Source organism: Palaemon carinicauda, chromosome 16, assembly GCF_036898095.1.
Source record: "Palaemon carinicauda isolate YSFRI2023 chromosome 16, ASM3689809v2, whole genome shotgun sequence".
Taxonomy (NCBI): Eukaryota; Metazoa; Arthropoda; class Malacostraca; order Decapoda; family Palaemonidae; genus Palaemon; species Palaemon carinicauda.
In genome coordinates, this window is record NC_090740.1 from 111,450,448 (window position 1) to 111,477,304 (window position 26,857).

A 26,857-nucleotide genomic window follows, 5' to 3' on the forward strand; every position below is an offset into this window, starting at 1 on the left:
TCGCCCTCTCCAGTTCCATCTAGACTCACACTGGAACAAGAGCAAGACTTTAGAAGCTGTGTCAATCCCAGTCTCTGAGCCAGTAAAAGCATGCCTGAACTGGTGGGACAGCAACATAAGTCTGAGAGAGGGTCTGTCCCTGGCAGTCAAGAACCCAAACCACGTGTTGTTCTCAGACGCGTCGGATTTGGGTTGGGGAGCGACTCTGGACGGTCGGGAATGTTCGGGTCTTTGGACGTCGGTTCAGAAGAGCATGCACATCAACGGCAAGGAGCTATTAGCGGTTCACTTGGCCTTGATGAGTTTCGAGAGCATTCTTCGAAACAAAGTGGTAGAGGTCAATTCAGACAACACCACAGCATTGGCGTACATCTCCAAGCAAGGAGGCACTCACTCCCACACACTGTTCGTCATCGCAAGGGACCTCCTCATCTGGTCAAAAAATCGAGGCATCTCCCTGTTGACAAGATTCATCCAGGGGGACTTGAACGTCTTGGCAGACTGTCTCAGTCGGAGAGGTCAGGTGATCCCCACGGAATGGACCCTCCACAAGGACGTGTGCAAGAGTCTTTGGGTGACTTGGGGTCAACCCTCCATAGACCTCTTTGCCACCTCGTTGACCAAAAGGCTCCCGACCTATTGCTCGCCAGTCCCAGATCCAGAGGCGACCCACATAGATGCTTTTCTACTGGACTGGTCTCACCTGGACGCGTACGCATTCCCACTGTTCAAGATCGTCAACAAGGTACTGCAGAAGTTCGCCTCTCACGAAGGGACAAGGTTGACGTTGGTTGCTCCCCTCTGGCCCGCGAGAGAGTGGTTCACAGAGGTACTTCAATGGCTGGTAGACGTTCCAAGGAGTCTTCCTCTAAGGATGGATCTCTTACGGCAGCCCCACGTAAGGGATCTTCATCAAAGCCTCCCCGCGCTTCGTCTGACTGCCTTCAGACTATCGAAAGACTCTCAAGAGCTCGAGGCTTTTCGAAGGAGGCAGCCAGAGCGATTGCGAGAGCTAGGAGAGCTTCTACCATCAGAGTATACCAGTCGAAGTGGGAAGTCTTTCGAGACTGGTGCAAGTCAGCATCTATTTCCTCTTCCAGTACCTCTGTAGCCCAAATCGCAGACTTTCTCCTACATCTGAGAAATGTTCGCTCCCTCTCAGCGCCCACTATTAAGGGCTACAGGAGCATGTTGGCGTCTGTATTCAGACATAGAGGCTTAGATCTTTCCAATAATAAAGATCTCCAAGATCTCCTTAAGTCTTTCGAGACCTCTAAGGAGCGTCGTATGGCAACTCCTGGATGGAACTTAGACGTGGTCCTAAGGTTCCTAATGTCCGACAGGTTTGAGCCATTACATTCAGCCTCCCTGAAGGATCTCACCCTCAAGACGCTTTTCTTAGTGTGCTTGGCTTCGGCTAAAAGGGTCAGTGAGATCCATGCCTTCAGTAGGAACATCGGCTTTTCCACAGATAAAGCCACATGTTCACTTCAGCTTGGTTTCTTGGCCAAAAATGAACTGCCTTCTCGTCCTTGGCCTAAGTCATTTGATATACCTTGCCTGTCAGAGATCGTAGGCAACGAGCTTGAAAGAGTACTGTGTCCAGTTAGAGCTCTTAAGTTTTATTCAGCTCGTACCAAATCCTTACGAGGTGGATCTGAGGCCTTGTGGTGCTCAGTTAAGAAACCATCATTGCCTATGTCAAAGAATGCTTCATCGTATTTTATTAGATTTTTAATCCGAGAGGCTCATTCTCACTTGAGTGAAAAAGACCGTTGCTTGCTTAAGGTTAAGACGCACGAAGTAATAGCTATAGCAACTTCCGTGGCCTTTAAGCAAAACAGATCTCTGCGAAGTATTATGGACGCGACCTTTTGGAGAAGCAAGTTGGTATTCGCGTCATTTTACTTAAAAGATGTCCAGACTCTTTATGAGGACTGCTACACACTGGGTCCATTCATTGCAGCGAGTGCAGTAGTGGGTGAGGGTTCTACCACTACATTCCCTTAATTCCAATATCCTTTTAATCTGTCTCTTGAAATGTTTTTAATCTTGTTTTGGGTTGTACGGAAGGCTAAGAAGCCTTTCGCATCCTGTTTGATTTGGCGGGTGGTCAAATGTCATTTCTTGAGAGCGCCCAGATTAAGGGTTTTGATGAGGTCCTGTTGTATGGGTTGTCGCCCTGGATACTTCAGCTCCTGGGAGTCTTTCAGCATCCTGAGAGGATGGCTGGGCTTCGTGAGGAAAGCGGACTAACAAGGCAGAGTAATCGTCAGAGTCAGCTTCCTTACCAGGTACCTATATTTATTTGGGTTTTGTTATGATATAACTGTCAAAAACTCTAAGCATATACGCCGTAATTGTAGTAATACTGGTCTCTACCCACCACCATGGGTGTGAATCAGCTATTATATATTCACCGGCTAAGTTTAATATTTAAAAATGATATTTTGATTATAAAATAAATTTTTGAATATACTTACCCGGTGAATATATAAATTATAGGCCCTCCCTTCCTCCCCGATAGAGACCCAGCGGAATGAGAAGAACTGAGGCTGTTTACATGTATATGCAGTATCTGGCCGATAGTCGGCGCTGGTGGGCCCACCCGCAACCTTCATGGCGATCGCTCGCGAGTTTTTGTGTTTCTGTCGAGCCGTCCGAGACGTCAGCTATTATATATTCACCGGGTAAGTATATTCAAAAATTTATTTTATAATCAAAATATCATTTTAAAGATTTCAGGTTTGTATAACTAGGGAAAATAAATTAATTTTAGAATTTATTTTATATGTTCATTACTGTGCTTTACAATTTGTACAGGGAATTCCTCCTAGTCCTTTAGTTGGTCCATTGCCTACTATCCAGCAGACAAAATAATGGAGTAGATGAAATACAAATATCTGTATAAGCAATGTCTCGCGTGTCTTCTGATTGCTGATCAAGTTTCCCTAAGTAGGATGGTTCAGCTCCTAGTTTTCCCTCTCATGCTAAGGTGGTAATAAAACCGTAGAAAAGTATTAGATTTGTAAATATGAATAGAAATAAGGGTAAAGGGCTGATATGTTTATTAAACAGCACTATAAAGAAAGTGTATACATTACATTGCATGACAGAATTTCTATCCACATGCCACAATTGATCAAGTGAATTTTGTCCTTGATATTTGAGTGTGTTTCATAACTGTACAGTACTATTAAACAGCCTTTTTGCTTATCTAAATGTTAATCTAGTACAGTATCATTGCCTTTCAAATGTTTTCCTTATTCCTTCTCTGGGAAATTTGAAGCTCACTCATTTTAAGTTATTATATTATCATTTCCTATCCGTAAAGCATGTGTTAGGATAGGAAATGAAGTGAGCAATTGGTTTCCAGTGAGAGTGGGGCTGAGACAGGGATGTGTGATGCCGCCGTGGTTGTTTAACTTGTATGTTAATGGAGTGGTGAGAGAAGTGAATGCTTTAGTGCTTGGACGAGGATTAAAATTGGTAGACAAGAATGACCATGAATGGGAGGTAAATCAGTTGTTGTTTGCGGATGATACTGTACTGGTTGCAGACCCGGAAGAGAAGCTTAGCCGATTAGTGACAGAATTTGGAAGGGTGTGTGAGAGAAGGATTTGTGACGCAGTTCCGGTAGGCACTGCTGCTTCCTCCGGTGCCTTGGATGATCGCGGAGGTAGCAGCAGTAGGGGATTCAGCATTATGAAGCTTCATCTGTGGTGGATAACGGGGGAGGGTGGGCTGTGGCACCATAGCAGTACCAGCCAAACTCAGTTGAGTCCCTTGTCAGGCTGGGAGGAACGTAGAGAGGAGAGGTCCCCTTTTCTGTTTTTTATTTGTTTGATGTCGGCTACCTCCAAAATTGGTGGAAGTGCCTTGGTATATATATGTATGTATACTATCATGCTTTAATTTGTTTTCAATGATTTGTTGTACAATAAGAGCTTATCTTAACTATGATTTATTATTCACATATTCCTCAAAATTTTCCTAAGAAACTTTGTTTGTTCACAGGCTTTCATTCTCAGAGAACTTTTTTCAGCTGATTATTAAATTTCAGTTGGGCGTCTCAAGTGCTGATAAGTTGGGTCAAGCCCTCGGAAACACCGACAAACACTATGATGATATTGATCGAATCAAAAGGCTTCGTAGATCCAGACAACAAGAAGAGCTTGAAGGCGATGAAGCCGCTAATATGATCTACACTGATTCTTCCACTTTCTTGAAGGCAAGTCATTATCATGTTCACTGTAAATGCAAGAAACATTCGTGTTAAAGATGGCATACTATTATTATTATTATTATTATTATTATTATTATTATTATTATTATTACTTGCTAAGCTACAACTCTAGTTGGAAAAGCGGGATGCTATAAGCCCAGGGGCCCCAACAGGGAAAATAGCCGAGTGAGGAAAGGAAACCAGGAAAAATAAAATATTTTAAGAACTAACAACATTAAGATAAATATTTCCTATATAAACTATAAAATTTTACAAAACAAGAGGAAGAGATATTGGATAGAATTGTATGCCCGAGTATACCCTCAAGCAAGAAAACTATGATTGACATCCTCTGTCATTTAAAGAACCAATCTTTAAGTTAGCCTACATGGTTTAACATGGTAATTTTACTTAGCTATAGATCAGCTATTAGAATAATCTCCTTCAGCTGTTTAATTTTTTATCCTGCATTTAAAAGTAAGCTTGTTTCAAGTTGAACTTATTTGGGGGAAAAATTGCACAAAGGTCAAAGGTATTCGATCTTATTTCTCTTCTTGATTTTTTTTTTTTTTTTTAAGTTTTTATAGTTTATATATGCAAGATTTAATTTAATGTTGTTACTGTTCTCAAAATATTTTATTTTAATTGTTTATTACTTCTCTTATAGTTTTTTATTTCCTTGTTTCCTTTCCTCACAGGGCTATTTTTCTTTGTTGAAGCCCTTGGGCTTATATGATCCTGCTTTTCGAACTAAGGTTATAGCTTAGCTTAAAATAGTAATGATATGGATGGTTTTGTCGGTTATGTAATACTAAAAAATTGATAACGAACACTTTTTTTCCAATATTAATCTTACCCGGTGATCATGTAGCTGCAGCTCTGCTGCCCGACAGAAAAAAACCTACGGGCGGGATACGCCAGCGATCGCTATACAGGTGGGGGTGTACATCAACAGCGCCATCTGTCGAGTAGGTACTCCAGTACTTCTTGTCAACAAAAAACCAATTTTCTCTCTGTCGTGCCACCGGCAAGACCTACTTGATACGCTGTTGTTTCTGGAGTTGATTTTTACGCTATTTGGTGATGTATTCTCTCTAGATATTAGCTTTCGCTGTACAGGAGTTATTATCAATACCTTATCTAGCTTTATTGATTAGATTTTGGATTATTTGTTGACGACTTGGATAGATTTTGGATTTCCCCCTTTGACTAATTCAAGATGTCTGACCCTACTCAAGTCCCCAAGTACAGGCAGTGTAGCGCTAGGGACTGTTCTAGGCGTCTTCCGAAGGCCTCTATAGATCCTCACACCGTTTGTTCCAATTGTAGGGGTAAATCCTGTCAATTGGAAGATCGATGTGAGGAATGCGCTGGGCTTTCGGAATTCGATTTTCAGGAATTCCTTAAGAATGCACGTAGGCTAGAGAAGGATAGGATCAGGAGGAGTTCGTCTCGCTCTTTTGATTTTTCCTCTCCCCATGCCCCACAACCTATTCCTTCCCCTGTAGTGGTGACACCCGACCCTTCTACTAGCTCTCAGCAACCCTCGATGGCGGACATGATGCGTGCCATTCAAGCTCTTGGTGACAGAGTTGAGTCATTAGCGAATGACCGCAACCAACTCTTGGCCGACGTAAAAGAGTTGAAAGCGAAAAGTGCAGTGGAAAGTGTAGTGAGTGCAAGTGCTGTGAAAAGTGTCAGTGTTACGCATGAGGGTGCATCTGTTCGTGCCAGTCGTCCTCCCAGTCCGGGACCTCTTGCAAGCTCCCAAGCCCAGGGGAGAAGCAATGTCGAAGGACCAAAGGGTTCGACAGGCCTTGATCAGCGTACAGATGTACCCTCAGTGGTTGCGGACGTATCTTGCAGAGATCGTCCCACCCACAAACAGACGAGTGAGCCCATTCATTCCTCGTCTGTGGAAGAAGTTTCTCGTCAGAAACGCTGGACCAAGGTCTCACGACCTCTCAAGTGCAAGGTCCCTTCCGAGCGAGTCCAACGGCCCAGGTGTAGCCACTGGGTCAGTTCGGACTCGCCGCAGTCTTCCGAAGACTGCACACCTCCCAAGAGAGGTAGAGTGGTTCCGCAGCAGGCAATCACTCCGTCTGTTGCCGCACCAACCGCTGTAGACCCTAAGTGGTCTATGCTGCAGTCTATGCAGACTCAGCTAGCTTCCTTCATGCAGGAGTATCGTGCTGAGAAGGTTGACGCTGCACCCGTTAACCTACAACCTGCCACGGTTGTGCGCTCAGCAGACACTGTGGCTGCCTGCTCCCACACTCCGGCTGTGAGAGCTCCACCACCGATGCGCAGTCGACCCTGCCAGACGCATGTTGACGTTAGCCGACGTGCGGCACCCTCCGTTGACATGCGTGAGCTACCGCATCAGCAGTGGGAAGGTGCTGTCAAGCTGCCATGTTTTGACGCAATGCGGCAGTCTCCGCAACCCACGGCAGTCCCCACCACGCACCACCACTCCGCTTTTGTTGTTGCCAGCTCTCAGACTGACCAGCAGCGGCATGATGTTGGATCCAGTGCAGCTACGCATGCACCCGTGCTGCCGGATCCAGCCGTTCAGCTTTCTTCTCCTCCTTTGCCGCTTCCTCCTCAGCATTCGGATGAAGGAATTTCCGATGACGACGAAGCTGCGCATTTGGACGATCAACACTCCGACATAGAGGAACCCAAGACTACGCCTCCCTCCTTAGACTTTAGGAAAGTCCTTGCCCTGTTTAAGGAGTTGTATCCGGACCAGTTTGTGTCTGCAGCCCCACGCTCACCTCCCTCTGAGTTCGCTTTAGGCATGCAGTCAGCAGCTCCTGCCTTTACGAAGCTCGTACTCGCGCGCTCATCCAAGAGAGCTTTAAGGGTACTGGGAGAGTGGTTGCAGGCCAAGAAGCAACTTGGGAAGACATCCTTCATCTTTCCACCGACCAAGCTTGCTTCCAAATCTAGCGTCTGGTATGCCACGGGAGAAGATCTCGGCTTGGGAGTTCCTGCCTCTGCCCAGGGCGACTTCTCAAGTCTGGTAGACTCTCCCCGCAGACTGGCTATGAGACGCTCCAAGATTTGCTGGACCTTTTCGGATATGGACCATCTTTTAAAGGGAGTTTTCCGAGCGTTTGAGATCTTCAACTTTCTGGACTGGTGTTTGGGAGCGTTGAGCAGAAAGACCTCCCCTTCGGATAAGGACTCTGCCATACTCATCATGTCATGCATGGACAAAGCCATTCGGGATGGGTCTGGCGAGCTTGCGGCTTCGTTTGTGTCGGGAGTTCTTAAGAAGCGAGATCACCTTTGCTCCTTCTTGTCGGCGGGGATCACACCATGTCAGAAGTCAGAGCTGATGTTTGCTCCGCTATCCAAGTGTCTCTTTCCTGAAGAGCTGATCAAGGGGATTGCCGCCTCGTTGATCCAGAAAGATACCCATGACCTGGTGGCGTCATCCGCACGTAAAGTCACAGCTTTACCTTCCGTGCCTAGACCTAGGATGGACACACCAGCGTCTAGGTTCATTCCGCCCTTTCGTGGCAGAACCTCCAGCAGAGGAGGTACCCGTGCCGATAGTCAACGTGGCAAAAAGAAGAAGGGTTCCAAGTCCTCAAAAGGCAGAGTCTGACTGCCATCTTCTCCAGACAGCAGTGGGAGCCAGGCTCAAGAACTACTGGCATGCCTGGGAGAACAGGGGTGCAGACGCACAGTCTGTGAAGTTGCTCAGAGAGGGGTACAGGATTCCATTCTTGCGCAAGCCCCCTCTAGCAACAACTCCCATCGACCTCTCTCCCAGGTACAGAGAGGAGGACAAGAGGCTAGCTTTACAGCAAGAGGTGTCTCTCTTGCTACAAAAGGGAGCGGTAGTCATAGTCCGGGACCATCAATCCCCGGGCTTCTACAACCGTCTCTTCTTAGTAGCGAAGAAGACAGGAGGGTGGAGACCGGTGCTAGACGTCAGTGCTCTAAATGTCTTTGTCACCAAGCAGACGTTCACCATGGAGACGACGAAGTCGGTGCTAGCATCGGTCAGGAAGGAAGACTGGATGGTCTCGTTAGACCTAAAGGACGCGTACTTTCACGTCCCCATCCACCCAGATTCCCAACCTTTTCTAAGGTTCGTTTTCGGGAAGGTCGTATACCAGTTCCAAGCCCTGTGCTTTGGCCTAAGCACGGCACCTCTAGTGTTTACCAAACTGATGAGGAATATTGCCAAATTCCTACATTTAGCAGACATCAGAGCCTCCCTCTATTTGGACGACTGGCTTTTAAGAGCTGCGTCAAGTCGTCGCTGTCTGGAGAATCTCAAATGGACTATGGATCTGACCAAGGAATTGGGTCTCCTGGTCAATATAGAAAAGTCCCAACTCGTTCCATCCCAAACTATAGTCTATCTAGGTATGGAGATTCAGAGTCAAGCTTTTCGGGCTTTTCCGTCGGCCCCCAGAATCAGTCAAGCCCAAGAATGCATCCAGAGCATGCTGAAAAGGAACCGATGTTCAGTCAGACAGTGGATGAGTCTAATAGGGACGCTTTTATCGCTGGACCAGTTCATCGCGTTAGGGAGACTCCACCTCCGACCCCTTCAGTCTCACCTAGCTGCTCACTGGAGAAAGGACATGACGCTAGAAGCGGTCTCAGTTCCTATATCCGAAGAGATGAAGTCTGCACTGACTTGGTGGAAGAACAGCATTCTTCTCAAGGAAGGTCTACCACTGGCTGTTCAGACCCCCGACCACCTTCTCTTCTCGGACGCATCGGACACGGGCTGGGGTGCGACACTGGACGGTCGGGAATGCTCGGGCACGTGGAATCCAGATCAAAGAGCACTACACATCAACTGCAAGGAGCTACTGGCAGTTCATCTGGCCTTGAGAAGCTTCAAGTCCCTCCTTCTAGGCAAGGTGGTGGAGGTGAACTCCGACAACACTACAGCCTTGGCGTACATCTCCAAACAAGGAGGGACTCATTCGAGGACGTTGTTCGAGATCGCAAGGGACCTCCTCACCTGGTCAAGAGATCGAAAGATATCGCTTGTAACGAGGTTCATTCAAGGCGACATGAATGTCATGGCAGACCGCCTCAGCCGGAAGGGTCAGATCATCCCTACAGAATGGACCCTTCACAAGAATGTTTGCAACAGACTATGGGCCCTGTGGGGTCAGCCCACCATAGATCTGTACGCTACCTCGATGACCAAGAGGCTCCCAAATTATTGCTCACCGATTCCGGACCCAGCAGCAGTTCACGTAGATGCCTTTCTTCTGGATTGGTCCCATCTAGACCTTTATGCGTTCCCCCCCGTTCAAGATTGTCAACAAGGTACTGCAGAAGTTCGCCTCTCACGAAAGGACAAGGTTGACGTTGGTTGCTCCCCTCTGGCCCGCGAGAGAATGGTTCACCGAGGTACTGCAATGGCTAGTAGACGTTCCCAGGACTCTTCCTCTAAGAGTGGACCTTCTGCGTCAGCCGCACGTAAAGAAGGTACACCCAAGCCTCCACGCTCTTCGTCTGACTGCCTTCAGACTATCGAAAGACTCTCAAGAGCTAGAGGCTTTTCGAAGGAGGCAGCCAGAGCGATTGCCAGAGCAAGGAGGACATCCACTCTCAAGGTCTACCAGTCAAAATGGGAAGTCTTCCAAAGCTGGTGCAAGGCGAATTCAGTATCCTCAACCAGTACCTCTGTAACGCAGATAGCTGACTTCCTTTTACACCTAAGGAGGGTAAGATCCCTATCAGCTCCTACGATCAAAGGTTACAGAAGCATGTTGGCAGCAGTCTTCCGCCACAGAGGCTTAGATCTTTCCAACAACAAAGATCTACAGGACCTCCTTAAGTCTTTTGAGACCTCAAAGGAGCGTCGGTTAGCCACACCAGGTTGGAACTTAGACGTGGTTTTAAGGTTCCTGATGTCAGCAAGGTTCGAACCGCTTCAATCAGCCTCTTTTAAAGATCTCACTTTGAAAACTCTTTTCCTCGTTTGCTTAGCAACAGCTAAAAGAGTCAGTGAGATACACGCCTTCAGCAGGAACATAGGTTTTACATCTGAAACGGCTACATGTTCCTTACAGCTTGGTTTTTTAGCTAAAAACGAGCTCCCTTCTCGTCCTTGGCCCAAATCGTTCGAGATTCCAAGTCTGTCCAGTTTGGTTGGAAACGAACAAGAGAGAGTACTATGCCCAGTAAGAGCTCTTAAGTACTATTTAAGATGTACGAAGCCATTACGAGGACAATCAGAAGCTTTATGGTGTTCTATTAAGAAACCTTCTTTACCGATGTCGAAGAACGCAGTTTCTTATTACATCAGACTTTTGATTAGAGAAGCCCATTCTCATCTGAACGAGGAAGACCATGCTTTGCTGAAGGTAAGGACACATGAAGTTAGAGCTGTCGCTACTTCAGTGGCCTTCAAACAGAACCGATCTCTGCAGAGTGTAATGGATGCAACCTATTGGAGAAGCAAGTCAGTGTTCGCATCATTTTACCATAAAGATGTCCAGTCTCTTTACGAGAACTGCTACACCCTGGGACCATTCGTAGCAGCGAGTGCAGTAGTGGGTGAGGGCTCAACCACTACATTCCCATAATCCCATAACCTTTTTTAATCTTTCTCTTGAAATGCTTTTTATTGTTGTTTTTTCAATATTAAACTTACCCGATAATCATGTAGCTGTCAACTCCGTTGCCCGACAGAATTCTACGGGAGGGATACGCCAGCTATCACTATACTAGAAGGGGGTGTACTCACCAGCGCCACCTGTGGCCAGGTACTACAGTACTTCTTGTTGACACCTCCTCAATTTTTTCCTCTGTCGTGCTTCCGGCAAGACGTTCTGGGATACGCTTATGATCTTGGAGTATTTTCACGGCTTTTGGTGAAGTATTTCTCTCAGATTTCGGCTGTCGCTATACTGGAAAACTTCTATATTAGCTTAGATAGCTTTTATTTAGTTCTGATTAATGGTTAACGATCTTTTTGCTTGATTTGGAATCCCCCTTGGCTAACTCTTTGATTCAAGATGTCTGACATTTCACAAGCCCCACCCCATAGACGATGTAGGTCTTGTAATAGGCGTATTCCGAAGACCTCGGTAGATCCTCACACCGCTTGTTCTGACTGTAGGGAAAGACCCTGTCAGTTGGAAGATCGATGTGAGGAATGCGCCGGACTTTCGGAACTTGAATTTGTCCGATTTCTTAAATATTCAACCAAGTTAGAGAGAGAGAGAGTTAGGAGGAGTTCTTCTCGCTCTTCACTTTTTTCCTCACCTCATGATCCCCTACCTTTTCCTCCCCCTGTAGTGGCTACCCCCGAACCTACTATTTGCCCTCAACCTGATATGTCTGTTGTTTTGCGTGCCATTCAGGCTTTAGGTGACAAAGTGGAATCGGTGGTTAGTGATCATAAGTCTCTTATGGCCGAAGTCAAGGAACTTAAGGTCAAGAGTGCAGTGGGAGGTAATAGTGCCAGTGCTGTGACAAGTGCTAGTGTCAGTGCAGTGCCAAGTGCTAGTGTCAGTGTCAGTGTGGTGCGTGAGGGTACATCTGTGCGTGCCAGTCGTCCTCCCAGTCCGGGACCTCTTGCAAGCTCCCAAGCCCAGGGGAGAAGCAATGTCGAAGGGCAAAAGGGTTCGGCAGGCCTTGATCGGCGCACAGAAGTATCCTCGGTGGTTGCGGGCGTGTCTTCCAGAGACCGTCACTCCCACCCGCAGACGATTGAGCCCGTCTTTTACTCGTCTGCTGAAGAATTGTCAGGGAGAAAACGTTGGACTCAGGTCTCAAGACCTCTCAAACGCAAAGTCCAGACCTCAAGAGCTCTACAACCTGGCTGCAGTCATTGGATCAGCTCTGACTCGCCGCAGTCATCAGGTGACTGCACACCTCCTAAGAGGGGTAAGGTGCTGCCGCAACAGACCTCATCTTCTGTTAAGGCTTTGCCTCAGCAGACCTTAGTGTCTGCCGACCCCAAGTTGACTCTACTGCAGTCCATGCAGTCACAACTTGCGGTCTTAATGCGTGAGTGTCAGGCTGAGAAGGTTACACCTCCTCCTGCGATCGCTCCGCCTAACCGCAGTCCAGTCTGCCAGACGTACGATGTTGAGGCTCCTCAGGATACCTTACCACGTACTGAGTTGCCAGTTTCCAGCGGTGTGCAGCAACCTCCGCCTTCCTTAAGGCAACCTCAGCAATGGGAACAGGAAGCTTATGCCTTACTTCCTCCGCTTCCACTTGCGGTTCCACCAGTGAGGCAACACTCTCTTGAGGTACGACAACCTCTTCCATCTATGAGGCAGACTCCTCAGCTCTCGCTGCAGCGACCTCAACCCTCCTCAAGGCGAGAGCCTCAACACCTTAGCCTTGCGCCTCAGGAACCTCAACTCGCGAGACAAGAACTGCGTTCTGCGCAGCCACTACCTCAACTCTCGCAGCTCACACCTCAGGAACCTCAACTCGTTCCTCAGGAACCTGCTACTGCGCATCCGCTACCCTTACAGCAAGCGCAACTCTTGAGTCAAGACACTCATGCCAGGAGTCAGCCTCCTCAACCCATGCGCCTACCTTCTGCTACTCCTTTTGACCAGCCTTTGCAGCCTGAACCTCAGGTTTTACCTCAGCAACAGAGACTTGAGGATGAAACCACAAGCGTTTTTGCTCCCGCTCGTGCAGATTCTGCTGTTCAGCATACCTTACCTCTCACTTCGCTACACTCTGGTGATGAGGTTTCTGATGAAAAAGCTGCGCACCTGGATCCCTCATCAGACGTGGAAGAATCCAAGTCTTCTCCTCCTATTGACTTTCGTAAGGTCCTGGCTCTTTTCAGAGAGGTATACCCAGACCATTTTGTCTCTGCTACCCCCCGCTCTCCGCCATCTGAGTTTTCGCTGGGCATGCAGCCGGTCAAATCAACATATACTAAGCTCGTCTTTGCAAGGTCCTCTAAGAGAGCTTTAAGAATTTTAGGGGAGTGGTTGCAGTCTAAGCAGCAACTAGGAAAGACTTCCTTTATGTTTCCACCGACTAAGCTCACTTCTAAAGCGGGCGTATGGTATGCCACAGGAGAGGAACCAGGCTTGGGAGTACCTGCCTCTGCCCAGGCTGACTTCTCTAGTTTGGTAGACTCTCCTCGTAGAACAGCAATGAGGCGCTCTAAGGTTTGCTGGACCTTCTCCGATTTAGATCACTTCCTAAAGGGTGTATTTCGTGCCTTTGAGATGTTCAATTTTCTAGACTGGTGCCTGGGGGCCCTTAGCAAGAAGACCTCCCCTGCGGACAAGGACTCGGCCATGCTCTTAATGTCCTGCATGGATAAAGCTATTAGGGATGGATCTGGCGAGCTTGCTTCAATGTTTGTGTCAGGAGTTCTTAAGAAAAGGGAGCAACTTTGTACCTTCCTTTCTTCCAGCATCACACCTTGTCAAAGGTCTCAACTCCTTTTCGCTCCGCTCTCTAAGTTCTTGTTTCCCGAAGAGCTTGTCAAGGACTTGTCTGCAGCCCTGATTCAAAAGGACACTCATGATCTTGTGGCCTCTTCAGCTCGTAAGACTAAGGTTGCTCCCTCAGTCCCCAGGACTTATCGCACCCCAGTGGCTGATACTCCTGCTACGAGGTTTATTCCGCCCTTTCGTGGTAGAGCCCCCTGCCGAGGAAGCTCCCGTCCAGACTCTTCCAGGAGCAAGTCTAGGAAAGGTTCCAAGACTTCAAAAGGCAAACACTGACTCTCCTCCTCTCCAGACAGCAGTAGGAGCCAGACTCAAGATCTTCTGGCAAGCCTGGGAAAAGAGAGGTGCAGACGCCCAGTCTGTCAGGTGGCTGAGGGAGGGTTACAGGATACCATTCTGCCGCAAACCCCCTCTGACCACTTCTCCCATCAACCTCTCTCCCAACTACAAGGAAAAGAGCAAGAGGCTAGCGTTGCACCAGGAGGTGTCGCTCCTGTTACAGAAGAAGGCAGTGGTTATAGTCCGGGACCATCAATCCCCGGGCTTCTACAACCGTCTCTTTCTGGTGGCCAAGAAGACAGGAGGTTGGAGACCGGTGCTGGACGTCAGCGCGCTCAATGCTTATGTCACCAAGTAGACGTTCACTATGGAGACGACGAAGTCGGTCCTAGCAGTGGTCAGGCAGGAGGACTGGATGGTCTCGTTGGATCTGAAAGATGCTTACTTTCACGTTCCTATTCATCCAGACTCCCAACCTTTCCTGAGATTCGTTTTTGGAAAGGTTGTGTACCAATTCCAAGCCCTGTGTTTTGGCCTAAGCACAGCTCCTATGGTGTTTACGCATCTGATGAGGAATATTGCAAAATTCCTCCACTTATCGGACATCAGAGCCTCCCTTTATTTAGACGACTGGCTGTTGAGAGCCTCCACGAGTCGTCGCTGTCTGGAGAGTCTCAACTGGACTTTGGACTTGATCAAGGAACTGCGTCTGTTAGTCAATTTAGAAAAGTCCCAGCTCATTCCCTCCCAATCCATTGTTTACCTGGGAATGGAGATTCGGAGTCAGGATTTTCGGGCTTTTCCATCGGCCCCAAGGATAAGCCAAGCCTTAGATTGCATCCTGAGCATGCTGAAGAGGAGCAGTTGCTCGGTGAGACAGTGGATGAGCCTCACAGGGACCCTTTCTTCGTTAGCCCTGTTCGTCGAGCTGGGGAGACTCCACCTCCGCCCTCTCCAATTCCATCTTGCAGCTCATTGGGACAAGGGTTTGACGCTCGAAGCAGTCTCTATCCCGGTCACCAAAGAGATGAAGACCACTCTCTTGTGGTGGAAGACCAATCTCCTTCTCAGGGAGGGCCTATCGTTGGCGATTCAGACCCCCAATCTTCATCTCTTTTCGGATGCATCAGACTCGGGCTGGGGCGCGACCTTGAACGGACAGGAGTGCTCGGGAACGTGGAACGAGGAACAGGAAATGCTCCACATCAACTGCAAGGAGCTACTGGCAGTTCATTTGGCCCTATTGAACTTCAAGTCCCTCCTGCTAGGCAAGGTGGTGGAGGTGAACTCCGACAACACCACAGCCTTGGCTTACATCTCCAAGCAGGGAGGGACCCATTCGAGGAGCCTGTACGAGATAGCAAGGGACCTCCTCATTTGGTCAAGAAGTCTAAACCTCACCCTAGTTACGAGGTTCATTCAGGGCAACATGAACGTCTCAGCAGATCGCCTAAGCAGAAAGGATCAGGTCATTCCCACGGAATGGACCCTCCACAAGAGCGTGTGCAACAGACTTTGGACCTTGTGGGGTCAGCCGACAATAGATCTTTTTGCCACCTCCATGACCAACAGGCTTCCTTTGTACTGTTCCCCAGTTCCAGACCCAGCAGCAGTTCATGTGGATGCTTTTCTGCTGAATTGGTCTCATCTCTACCTTTACGCGTTCCCACCGTTCAAGATCATAAACAAAGTCCTTCAGAAGTTCATCTCGCACGAAGGGACACGGCTGACGCTGGTTGCTCCCCTTTGGCCTGCAAGAGAATGGTTCACAGAGGTACTACAATGGCTGGTCGACGTCCCCAGGACTCTCCCTCTAAGAGTGGACCTTCTACGTCAACCTCACGTAGACAAGTTGCACCCAAACCTCCATGTTCTTCGGCTGACTGCCTTCAGACTGTCGAAAGATTCGCTAGAGCTAGAGGCTTTTCGAAGGAGGCAGCCAGTGCGATTGCCAGAGCAAGGAGGGTATCCACTCGTAGAGTCTACCAATCCAAGTGGGAAGTCTTCCGGAGCTGGTGTAGAGCCAATGCAGTTTCCTCTACCAATACCTCTGTGACCCAAATAGCTGACTTCCTGTTACATCTAAGGAATGAGAGATCCCTTTCAGCTCCTACGATTAAAGGGTACAGGAGTATGTTGGCTTCAGTTCTCCGCCACAGAGGTTTGGACCTTTCTTCCAACAAGGACCTTCAAGACATCCTTAAGTCTTTTGAGACTTCTAAAGAGCGTCGTTTACCCTCTCCAGGCTGGAATCTAGACGTAGTCTTAAGGTTCCTTATGTCGCCTAGGTTCGAACCTCTCCCGTCAGCTTCCTTCAAGGACCTTACCCTCAAGACTCTTTTTCTCGTCTGCCTTGCAACAGCTAAAAGAGTCAGTGAGGTTCATGCCTTCAGCAAGAACATTGGGTTCACATCCGAATCTGCGACATGTTCTTTACAGCTCGGATTCTTAGCTAAGAATGAACTTCCTTCACGTCCTTGGCCTAGATCGTTTGAAATTCCTAGCCTTTCCAACATGGTAGGTAACGAGCTAGAAAGAGTTCTTTGCCCTGTCAGAGCTCTGAAATATTATCTTAATAGGTCAAAACCTATTCGAGGACAGTCAGAAGCCTTATGGTGTGCAATCAAGAAACCTTCGAGGCCCATGTCCAAAAACGGGGTTTCGTATTATATAAGGCTTCTGATTAGAGAAGCCCATTCTCACTTGAAGGAGGAAGACCTTGCTTTGCTGAAGGTAAGGACCCACGAAGTGAGAGCCGTAGCTACTTCGATGGCCTTTAATAAAAACCGTTCTCTGCAGAGCATAATGGATGCAACTTATTGGAGGAGCAAGTCAGTGTTTGCATCATTTTATCTTAAAGATGTCCAGTCTCTTTACGAGAACTGCTACACCCTGGGACCATTCGTAGCAGCGAGTGCAGTAGTAGGTGAGGGCTCAGCCACTACATTCCCTTAATCCCATAACCTTTTTTAACCTTTCTCTTGAATGCTTTTATTGTTGTTTTTATGGTTGTTACGGTAGGCTAAGAAGCCTTCCGCATCCTTTTGATTTGGCGGGTGGTCAATTCATTCTTGAGAAGCGCCTGGGTTAGAGGTTGTGTAGAGGTCCTTTAGTAGGGGTTGCAGCCCTATATACTTTAGCACCTTAGAGTTGATTCAGCCTCCTAAGAGGAACGCTGCGCTCAGTAAGGAAGACGAACTTAATAAAGGCAGAGTAACGGTTCAAGTCGACTTCCTTACCAGGTACTTATTATTTCATTGTTATTTTGAGATAACTGATTATATGAAATACGGGATACTTAGCTATCCTTTAGTCATGTACACTGGTTTTCACCCACCCCCCTGTGTGTGAATCAGCTACATGATTATCGGGTAAGTTTAATATTGAAAAATGTTATTTTTATTAGTAAAATAAATTTTTGAATATACTTACCCGATAATCATGATTTAATTGACCCTCCCTTCCTCCCCATAGAGAACCAGTGGACCGAGGAAAAATTGAGGAGGTGTCAACAAGAAGTACTGTAGTACCTGGCCACAGGTGGCGCTGGTGAGTACACCCCCTTCTAGTATAGTGATAGCTGGCGTATCCCTCCCGTAGAATTCTGTCGGGCAACGGAGTTGACAGCTACATGATTATCGGGTAAGTATATTCAAAAATTTATTTTACTAATAAAAATAACATTTTGGGTTGTACGGAAGGCTAAGAAGCCTTTCGCATCCTGGTTGATTTGGCGGGTGGTCAAATTCTTTCTTGAGAAGCGCCTAGATTAGAGGTTGTGATGAGGTCCTTTAGTATGGGTTGCAGCCCTTCATACTTCAGCACCTAGGAGTCGCTCAGCATCCTAAGAGGATCGCGAGGCTCAGTAAGGAAGACGTACTTAAAAAGGCAGAGTAGTGGTTCAAGTCGACTTCCTTACCAGGTACTTATTAATTTTATGTCTATTATTTTGAATAACTGCTAAAATGAAATACGGGATACTTAGCTTCTAATGTTAACATGTATGCTGGTCTCCACCCACCCCCCTGGGTGTGAATCAGCTACATGATCACCGGGTAAGATTAATATTGGAAAATGTTATTTTCCTTAGTAAAATAAATTTTTGAATATACTTACCCGGTGATCATGAATTAAAGGACCCTCCCTTCCTCCCCATAGAGACCCAGTGGACCGAGGAGAAAATTGGTTCTTTGTTGACAAGAAGTACTGGAGTACCTACTCGACAGATGGCGCTGTTGATGTACACCCCCACCTGTATAGCGATCGCTGGCGTATCCCGCCCGTATGTTTTTTCTGTCGGGCAGCAGAGCTGCAGCTACATGATCACCGGGTAAGTATATTCAAAAATTTATTTTACTAAGGAAAATAACATATTATAGAAATAATGTGTTTTATTCAACAGACTCCTTAGAAAAAAACGGATTTTGAGCGAAGCGAAAAATCTATTTTTGGGTGAGATAGCCATGGCGTCCTGATGGAAGGTTCCTTTTTGGTAGCTTCCTTGGGTAATCACTACTAGAATTTTCCCAGAGAATTAAACCACAGGTTATCACAGAATTCTAACTTCTGGAGCGAGTATCCTAAGGGTTTCCCCTTAAGACATCGTGTATCAACAGGGGACACGCATGTATAGACGTGCCACATAGCTATCTGCACCCCATACAGTTAACGCTTCAATATGGCGGACAGGGAGTGGCTGGGAGCTGAGCCGCAGCCAATCTAGATGTGGCGATATCGGTACTCGCGATGTAAACAGACGGACGCCATTGCTTTCGATGACGTCACGTCCATCCTCATTCTGAAAGTCTGGAGCTCGCTCATCACCATGATACAGCGGCGCAGGGCGGGACCTGATAACAGACAGGGTGGGTCCATCAGGACGCCATGGCTATCTCACCCAAAAATAGATTTTTCGCTTCGCTCAAAATCCGTTTTTTGGGCTCAAGCCATGGCGTCCTAATGGAAGAGTACCAGAGAATTAGTGTATCGTGGTAGACTTTTTCCCTTTATAAGTGAGTGCTAAAACATTGAGCCGAAAGCATAGTGGTCTATACTAGAGCTACCGTGAGGCAGTTGCCTTCCTGCCCCCCTGGCATGGAAGTCCCCACGGGCTATGCTAAGATCAAAGTGGTCATGGGAAGGCTATTCATATAGGCTGAAGGAACAATGAGATCCATAAGATAAGTCAGAGCGATTTGGTATTCGCGTCGAAACAAAATTGAAGAAGTGGTGGTTGAACACTTCGTGTATGGAGTTGACTCATCTTCATAATTGAGTAAGTATTCGCTAAGGAAACTTACTTGCTCTATATAAATAAATGCCCGGAGTAAATCCTGGCATTTTCCTTAACCAGGAATAAAGGGTAATAAAACTATGACAATTAGTATATTTCATAGTAAGAAAGGAGCAAGGGCGACGCACAAGTAATAAAATAGACATTTTATTATATAATTGCAGGTAAATCAATACATGTCATGCAATAAATAGTAAAAAACATTTACATTGATAAAAATGTACATAGTCATAAAGGCGTGCTCTTGAATCTGAAAGGGAAGAATCAAGTATTAGTAGGCACTCGTTCTACGGAACGTTAGTCTTTATGTAACACACGTCATGCACGTGGCATGTAGCACTCATGTGGTAATCTACTATGACATTTCACCTGAGGTAAGAACAGTTAAAGAAAACACAAGGTGGTTTCTGCTTCACTACGTATCACTTGAGGGTCAACATAGGCACCCGACGAGTTAGAGTCCCTAATAACTCACTGTTCTAAGCAGAGTTCAGAGCAGGTTTCATAACACTACCTGCGGCTACCACAAAATGTTTCACTTCGTGCACTTGTTTCGCATAATGTTTAAAGAAAACACGCGAGGATTTCCAGCCTGTATAGTTCTTGAGGCTTTCGAAATCCATACTCTGAAAGAAATTCAGAGACGAAGCGACTTTCCTAGGATCATGACCAGCGGGTGTACTGTCTGGATCCGCTCTGCGAATGAAGTAGGTGATTTTTGCTCTCAATTGTTTTAGTGACAGGTTGCTGCCCGATGTTTCTCCTTTGAAGAGTTGGCCTCCACCAAAGTTTGAAGTTCTATGAAGATAGACCTTAAGGCTCTCTACTGGACATAGAGAGGCATCTTCCTTCAAGGGGCATATCCTCCACGGGCCCCATCGTTTGGTAGGTAATTCGTTCTTTGCGAGAAACGTCGGATCAGGGAAGAGGGAGAGGTCTCCTGAATCATTGAAAACGATATGTCCCTCTTCTCTAGATAGTGCCACTATTTCGCTGACTCGGGCTCCCGAAGCTAGAGCGAAGAGAAATATAACTTTCTGAGTCAGGTCCTTAAGAGGGCATGAATCATTGTCCAAGTTGGAGGCGAAGTGGAGAACTTTGTCTAGAGACCAAGTGATTGGTCTCGGAGGGGGTGCCGGTCGTAAACGGGCACAGGCCTTCGGTAGTTTGTTGAAGATGTCACTAGACAGATCTATTTGGAAGGCGTATGACAAAGGTCTGGTCAAGGCCGATTTGCAAGTAGAAATCGTGTTGGCTGCCAAGCCTTGTCCATGAAGGTGAATGAAGGACATGCAAAAATCTATGGTGATTTTCGAGGGGTTCTTTGCCTTGACGAAGGAGACCTATTTCCTCCAAGACGATTCGTATTGCCTTCTCGTGGATTCGGTCTTGTATTCCTCGAGGAAGTCTAGACTCTTCTTCGAAATCCCAAACCTTTTCTTAGCGGCTAGGGTGAGAAAATGATGAGATGAAGGTCCTTGATTTTCGATGATGAAGCGAAGACAGTCGACTTCTGTATTTGCTGGGAGAGAACTGGGTCAGGGAGGGGGATCAGCATTGGCTGCATCTCCAGGATCAAGGGGTACCAGTTGCTGCGGGGCCACTTGGGAGCCACTAGAGCTGCTGTCCCTTTGAAGGTTCTCAATTTGGAGAGGACTTTCAGCAGAAGATTGGTGGGAGGGAACAGGTAAATCTTGGCCCATCTGTTCCAATCCAAGGTCATGGCGTCCACCGCTTCCGCTTTGGGGTCCTCGTACGGGGCTACATATCGAGGAAGTTGATGGTTGTCGCTCGTTGCGAAGAGGTCGATCTGGAGTTCTGGGACTCTGTGAGAGATGAAGGAGAATGATCTTGCGTCTAGAGACCATTCCGACTCTATCGGGTTTGTCCGAGATAGAGCATCCGCTGTCACATTGCGGAATCCTTGTAGGTGAACTGCAGACAGGTGCCATTTCTTCCTTTCTGCCAGACGGAAGATTGTCAGGAGCACCTGATTTATCTTGGGCGATCTTGAGCCCTGGCGATTGAGACAACGCACTACCACAGAGCTGTCCAGGGTCAGGCGAATGTGTATCGACGGGGGCGGGGAGAGTTTCTTCAGCGTCAGAAGAACCGCCATGGCCTCCAAGATGTTGATGTGAAACGTCTTGAATAGGGGAGACCAAGTGCCTTGAGCCTGTTGTTGGTGGGAGTGACCTCCCCAACCCTCCAATGAAGCGTCCGTATGGATGTTGAGAGATGGAGGTGGGTGTTGGAGAGGAAGGGACCTTCTTAGGGCCCTCGCTTCTGACCACGGCTTTAGAAGAAGTCGAAGTCTGCTTGGGAGCCGTCTCTTGAGGTCTCTTCGAGCGATGGATGCGGAACGTCTCCAGACTCCCGCTGCATCCTTTGGCTGTGCACGAAGCACTGGGTTTGTGATCGAGGCGAACTGTAGAGAGCCTAGAACTTGTTCCTGCTGGCGTCTCGAGATCCGTTTGGATTTTAACAGTCGCTTGACGGACCCTGCTATTTCCTTCCTTTTCTTTGCTGGAATGGAAAGGCGGTGTGACTGAAGATTCCAGTGGATGCCTAACCATTGGAACTTCTGAGCTGGAGATAGGCGAGACTTTTTCGCGTTTATCTGGAATCCCAGGTGTTCGAGAAACTGGGTAACTTTTCTGCAGGATTCTATACAATCCTCGGGCGAGGGCGCCCACACTAGCCAGTCGTCGAGGTAGGCCATCACCTGGACGTTTCGGATGCGGAGCTGTTGTACTACTGCGTCCGCTAGCTTTGTGAATATCCGAGGGGCCACGTTGAGTCCGAAGGGCATGACCCGGAAGGCATAGCTTTTCCGTTGGAGTCGGAATCCTAGGTAGGAGGAAGCGTGATGGTGCATTGGTATGTGCCAGTATGCGTCCGCCAGGTCTATCAAGACCGTGAAAGACCCTCGAGGCAGGAGGGTTCTGATCTGTTGAAGAGTCAGCATCTTGAACTTGTCGTTCGATATGAATACGTTGAGGGGGGATAAGTCCAGAATGACTCTGAGTCTGTCTGAGTTTTTCTTGGGGACACAAAACAGTCTCCCTTGGAACCTTGTGGACTTCACCCTTCTTATCACCTTCTTGTTCAAGAGGTCTAGCACATATTCTTCCAGGAGGGGGGTTGAACGTTGGAAGAATTGCTGGAAGGTTGGGGGTGGTTGCGTCCACCTCCAGCCCAGACCTTTCTTGATGATGCTGTGTGCCCAGGAGTCGAAGGTCCAACGATCCTGGAAGTGGCGGAGTCTTCCTCCCACCGGAAGCACTTCATTGCTTCTGGGGTCCCGAGGACTTGCTGCCTCGGCCGCTAGCTCCCTGTCCTCCTCTGCCTCTGGAGGGCCGGCGAGAGGAATCTCTGCCGGAACCCCTGCCTGAGCTTCTACCTTTGGGACGAAAGGTAGTGGAGTGCTGCTCGAAGGCGGGGTTGAAGGCCGGTGATGAGGACAAGACCGGCTGTGGGACCAACTGAAAGGTCTGTGGCGGCTGAGCGGCCACTTGGGGAGTAGCGGGTGCCGGAAACTGACGTCTGTGCTGACGTTGCTGGGGTCTATGCTTCGACTGTTTCCTCTTAGGCTGAGGACCGTCATCCTGAGAGGGCTTTCTCTTCCTAGACATGCCCCATTTGTTGAGAAGGTTCCTGTTCTCAGATGCGGCCTTGTCTGTGATCTCTTTCACTAGATCAGACGGGAAGAGGTACTTGCCCCAGATGTTGGAGGAAATCAGTTTCCGGGGTTCGTGTCTGACAGTGGCACTGGAGGACACGAGTTCTCTGCTGGCTCTACGAGCTCGCATGAAGTGGTACAGATCCTTGACTAAGGTTGCCATATGAGATTTGGCGAGGACCATGTAATGGTCAGGGACTCCGGTGTCGCCAGCCATTACGTCCATCTGGACCTGGAAAGTGAGAGATGCTGCCAGCCTCTCCTTCGTTTCCTGTTCCCTACGAAGGAGGTGATCGTTTAGCTTGGGGAGGTCCTCATTAAACTGACGTCCAGCAACGTCAGGATCTAGTTTGCCCACCACGAAGGTGTATTGCACATCCTTCCAGTGTTTAGTGTCGGGCGGGGTGACTGCGGAGAAAGGCCTGCATTCCTCCAATGCAGGGCAGGATTTCCCTTCTTCTACAGCCTTAAAGCAGGCAGCGAAGGCCTTTTCCGTGAAGGGTATCATCACTTCATCGGGCGCAACGTAGGTGGGGTACTTCTTGCTCAAAGCCGGAAGTCCAGAGCAGGTAAAGCCTCTGCTCTTAAGCGCTTTGGCAAGCATAGCCTGGGCCTTCGAGAGATCGAACACTATTTTCTCCTCCGGTTCGGTCTCTTCCTTTGAGGATGGTTCTGAACGTAGACGGACGTAACAGTCCGGGTACGCCTCAAAGCGGGGGAAGAACCCCACTTCTTCCAGGGATATGGAACCGATCTTATCGCTGACGAAGATCTTGTCGTCAGCGATGACCATATGCTCGGCGAATCGCCACGGATTGTCGCTCGAGCATGCGGGGAGGTCCTTGATGGAGATTTTTCGAGATTCCTTGGAACCTCCCAACGACCGAATGATCTGGTGAGTTTCTTGGAGCTTCTGCTCCATCACGGATTCAATGAGCCGAATCATATCCTGTGCCGTAGGTAGAGGAGTCGTGGTGGAGGACGTAGACGGGAGAGATACTTTCGTCGGTGTAGGGGTAAGAGGGGGGATGGAGGGAGGGGCATCCTCCTTATCGGACTCGGTATACACTACCCGGTCCTCTTCTTCATCATCCTCCCCTTCACCCTGGGCCATAAGGGTTTTCTCGGTGTCCTCCGAGATCTCTGACATGCGTTCATCATGTTCTGAATCCAGGTGATAATCATTCATGGACTGAGCCATGACAACATCAGGTTCCACTGTAATCTGGACTACGGGGATCTGTTCGACTGGGACCACTGAGTCTGGCAGAAGTCGTGGTCACACATGACGTACTCCTCCTGTAAAGGAAAGAGACGATGAGTATTGTAGAGTCATAATATGGCTCATATATAAAGTTAATTATTAACAAGTTAATATTAACTTAAATTAATTGTGATGCACAGAAGGGTGGGTGAAAGGAGACAGACGCATGCCTCGTGTAACCCGCCCGGCTGGTTGCCGTAGCATCGGACAGTCCCAGGTGGCCGAAGGCCTCCATGGAAGGTGTCTTGATAATGGGAATTCCATCTAGAATAACCATATTATAGACTAGGCTTGAAATCTTATCAAGAAAGTCTGGGGATCATGAGATCCTAGTAAGGTTCCGGCAACCAGACGTGCCAATTACACGTAGCGTGCTGGAAAGATGAAACACGCAAGAAGACAGAGTGAAAACTGAACAAAATGTACGATTCCGTACCAGTTTGTCTGCGTTAACAAGCCGTCTAGGTGCGGTTTTTAGGAGCTATCGCTAGTAAAGATAGCTGAGAGAAGGGGTGCAAGGCATCTTGCCGCCTCCGGACGGGTCCGGCATACCCCCGGCACGCCGGAAGCCGCTCGAGCAGAGTTTCTGGCATTCAAGAATGATCATTCTATGGTCAAAGAAGCCAGGGTGGCGGCAGCCGGTAGCGGCGGCCGCCGGCAAGGAGCGGCGGTTCCGGCAGCCGGAGGCAGTCGGAGGGTGACGGGTAAGGATAAAGGAGCATAGCCGGGGCCGGGGGCCGGGGGCCGGCTGCTAGTGCCGGCACTCCGGGAGGGGTCGGCAGTGTGCCGAGGCTATGAGGGAATGGAGAGGCCACGGCGGTAAGCCAGCGGCCGGCGGCGATCCCCCGGCACTCGGGGGAAGGCGGCAAGGATAAGGAAGTCACCTGTAGCGGCGGTAATGCCGGGGTAGAGGCGGCAAGGGACAAGCACCAAAGATGGAGGTGGGATGGCAAGGCTGTACTAGCCTAGTCAAGACACCTCTGGAAAAGGTACCACCATGATAGAGGTGAATCTATCATCCTAAGCAGGGGCCGCAATGGCCGGGGGCTAAGGCAGTCCAAGAGAGGACAGGGTGTACCCAAAGAAGGGGTGGAGACTCTTCATGTCGACCAAATGATAACTGACTCCATAGCACTATGGAGGGTCTATGTATCAGAGCGGACAACACTGGGAGCACCACGGGGTCCAGCACTCCAGCCTAGGGTGGAGAGTAGGACAGGGGACATATGAAGCCTAACCTACTGGTAGGTTAGGCTAGGCAAGAGATAGGTTGGGGGGGGGAAAGGGTCTTCTTATAAGAAAGGATGGGTTATGCACCAGAGCGGCCACCTAGGAAGGGAGATGCTCACCCTAACCTATAGTAGGTGGACCAACTGAAAAACGGGCACGCGTATATTCAGCAAGGTACATAAACCAGCCCTCCCAACCTAACCTGGATTAGGGTTGTTAGACCCTAATCAAGGAAGGGAGAAGACGTATCGCAAGGAAAAGGTCAAGGACCGATTCCGCTTAAAGGAGGTGATCCTACCTTTAAGGTCCGCAACACTAAGGGAGGGGTCATTCCCTTAGGTGGGGAGGCGATACAGTACTCTGAGAAGTCTTGTCCTATCACATGTAATAGGGTACAAGATTACCAGAGGGAAGCCCTAGGGCTAGGGATGAAGAGAGCATATAGGGGTCCTATCATAAGGTTAGGTTAGCAAGGCACTCAAGATAACCTACCCCCTATATGGTCCCTGAAGGCGAAAAACACTTGCATCACTGTCAATGGTATTGTAAAATAATGCCAAAATCTTCATAACTAACACTAGGATCACTGAAATATCATGCATTAACACTGGTATAGGCTCACTGGCCTAGGGGCTAAGCAAAGCCTACTGGTATGGGGTCAGCGAAGACCCTAACTAATGCGTCAAAAACACGATATAAAGTTCCTAGCTATGAAGACTAAATAACTAATAGCGCTGATTAGTGATTTATATACCGGTAAGGCTGTTGCGGCTAACTAAATAAGGCATGCAAGCAACAGCAGCGTCATAAAATGGCGCTGACCGGTCTGGCAAAGCTCTGCCACAAAAATGCAAATATCTCGAAAAGTAAGATTTACTTTAAGGTCAGAGCTTATTTAAACAATACTTAAACCTTTGTACTCAACTTTCCAGAAGAAGGTGAAGCTGAAGGTTGAGACATGGCGAGGATGCAAGCAGATAAAGTCGCACAAAGGGAAAAAACACGTCCAATCGAGCGAGCTACTAGCAAAGGAATGAGGATGGACGTGACGTCATCGAAAGCAATGGCGTCCGTCTGTTTACATCGCGAGTACCGATATCGCCACATCTAGATTGGCTGCGGCTCAGCTCCCAGCCACTCCCTGTCCTCCATATTGAAGCGTTAACTGTATGGGGTGCAGATAGCTATGTGGCACGTCTATACATGCATGTCCCCTGTTGATACACGATGTCTTAAGGGGAAACCCTTAGGATACTCGCTCCAGAAGTTAGAATTCTGTGATAACCTGTGGTTTAATTCTCTGGGAAAATTCTAGTAGTGATTACCCAAGGAAGCTACCAAAAAGGAACCTTCCATCAGGACGCCATGGCTTGAGCCCAAAAATTGTATTTTTTAGATGCAGGACGTCATGATAATGATCATGGTGAAAATACAGTCATACATAATTCACTTTATT

General features: G+C 48.2%; 1 protein-coding gene across 3 annotated transcripts in view; it reads left to right on the forward strand.

Moving 5' to 3' along the window:
- LOC137655797 (N6-adenosine-methyltransferase non-catalytic subunit-like) overlaps positions 1-26,857 on the forward strand; it is a 91,601-nt gene that overhangs the window by 26,504 nt on the left and 38,240 nt on the right. For all 3 annotated transcript variants that reach the window (XM_068389949.1, XM_068389950.1, XM_068389951.1), the window contains exon 3: positions 4,064-4,231. In XM_068389949.1, the coding sequence (XP_068246050.1) occupies positions 4,064-4,231 (168 nt within the window). The remainder of the gene's footprint in view (positions 1-4,063; positions 4,232-26,857) is intronic.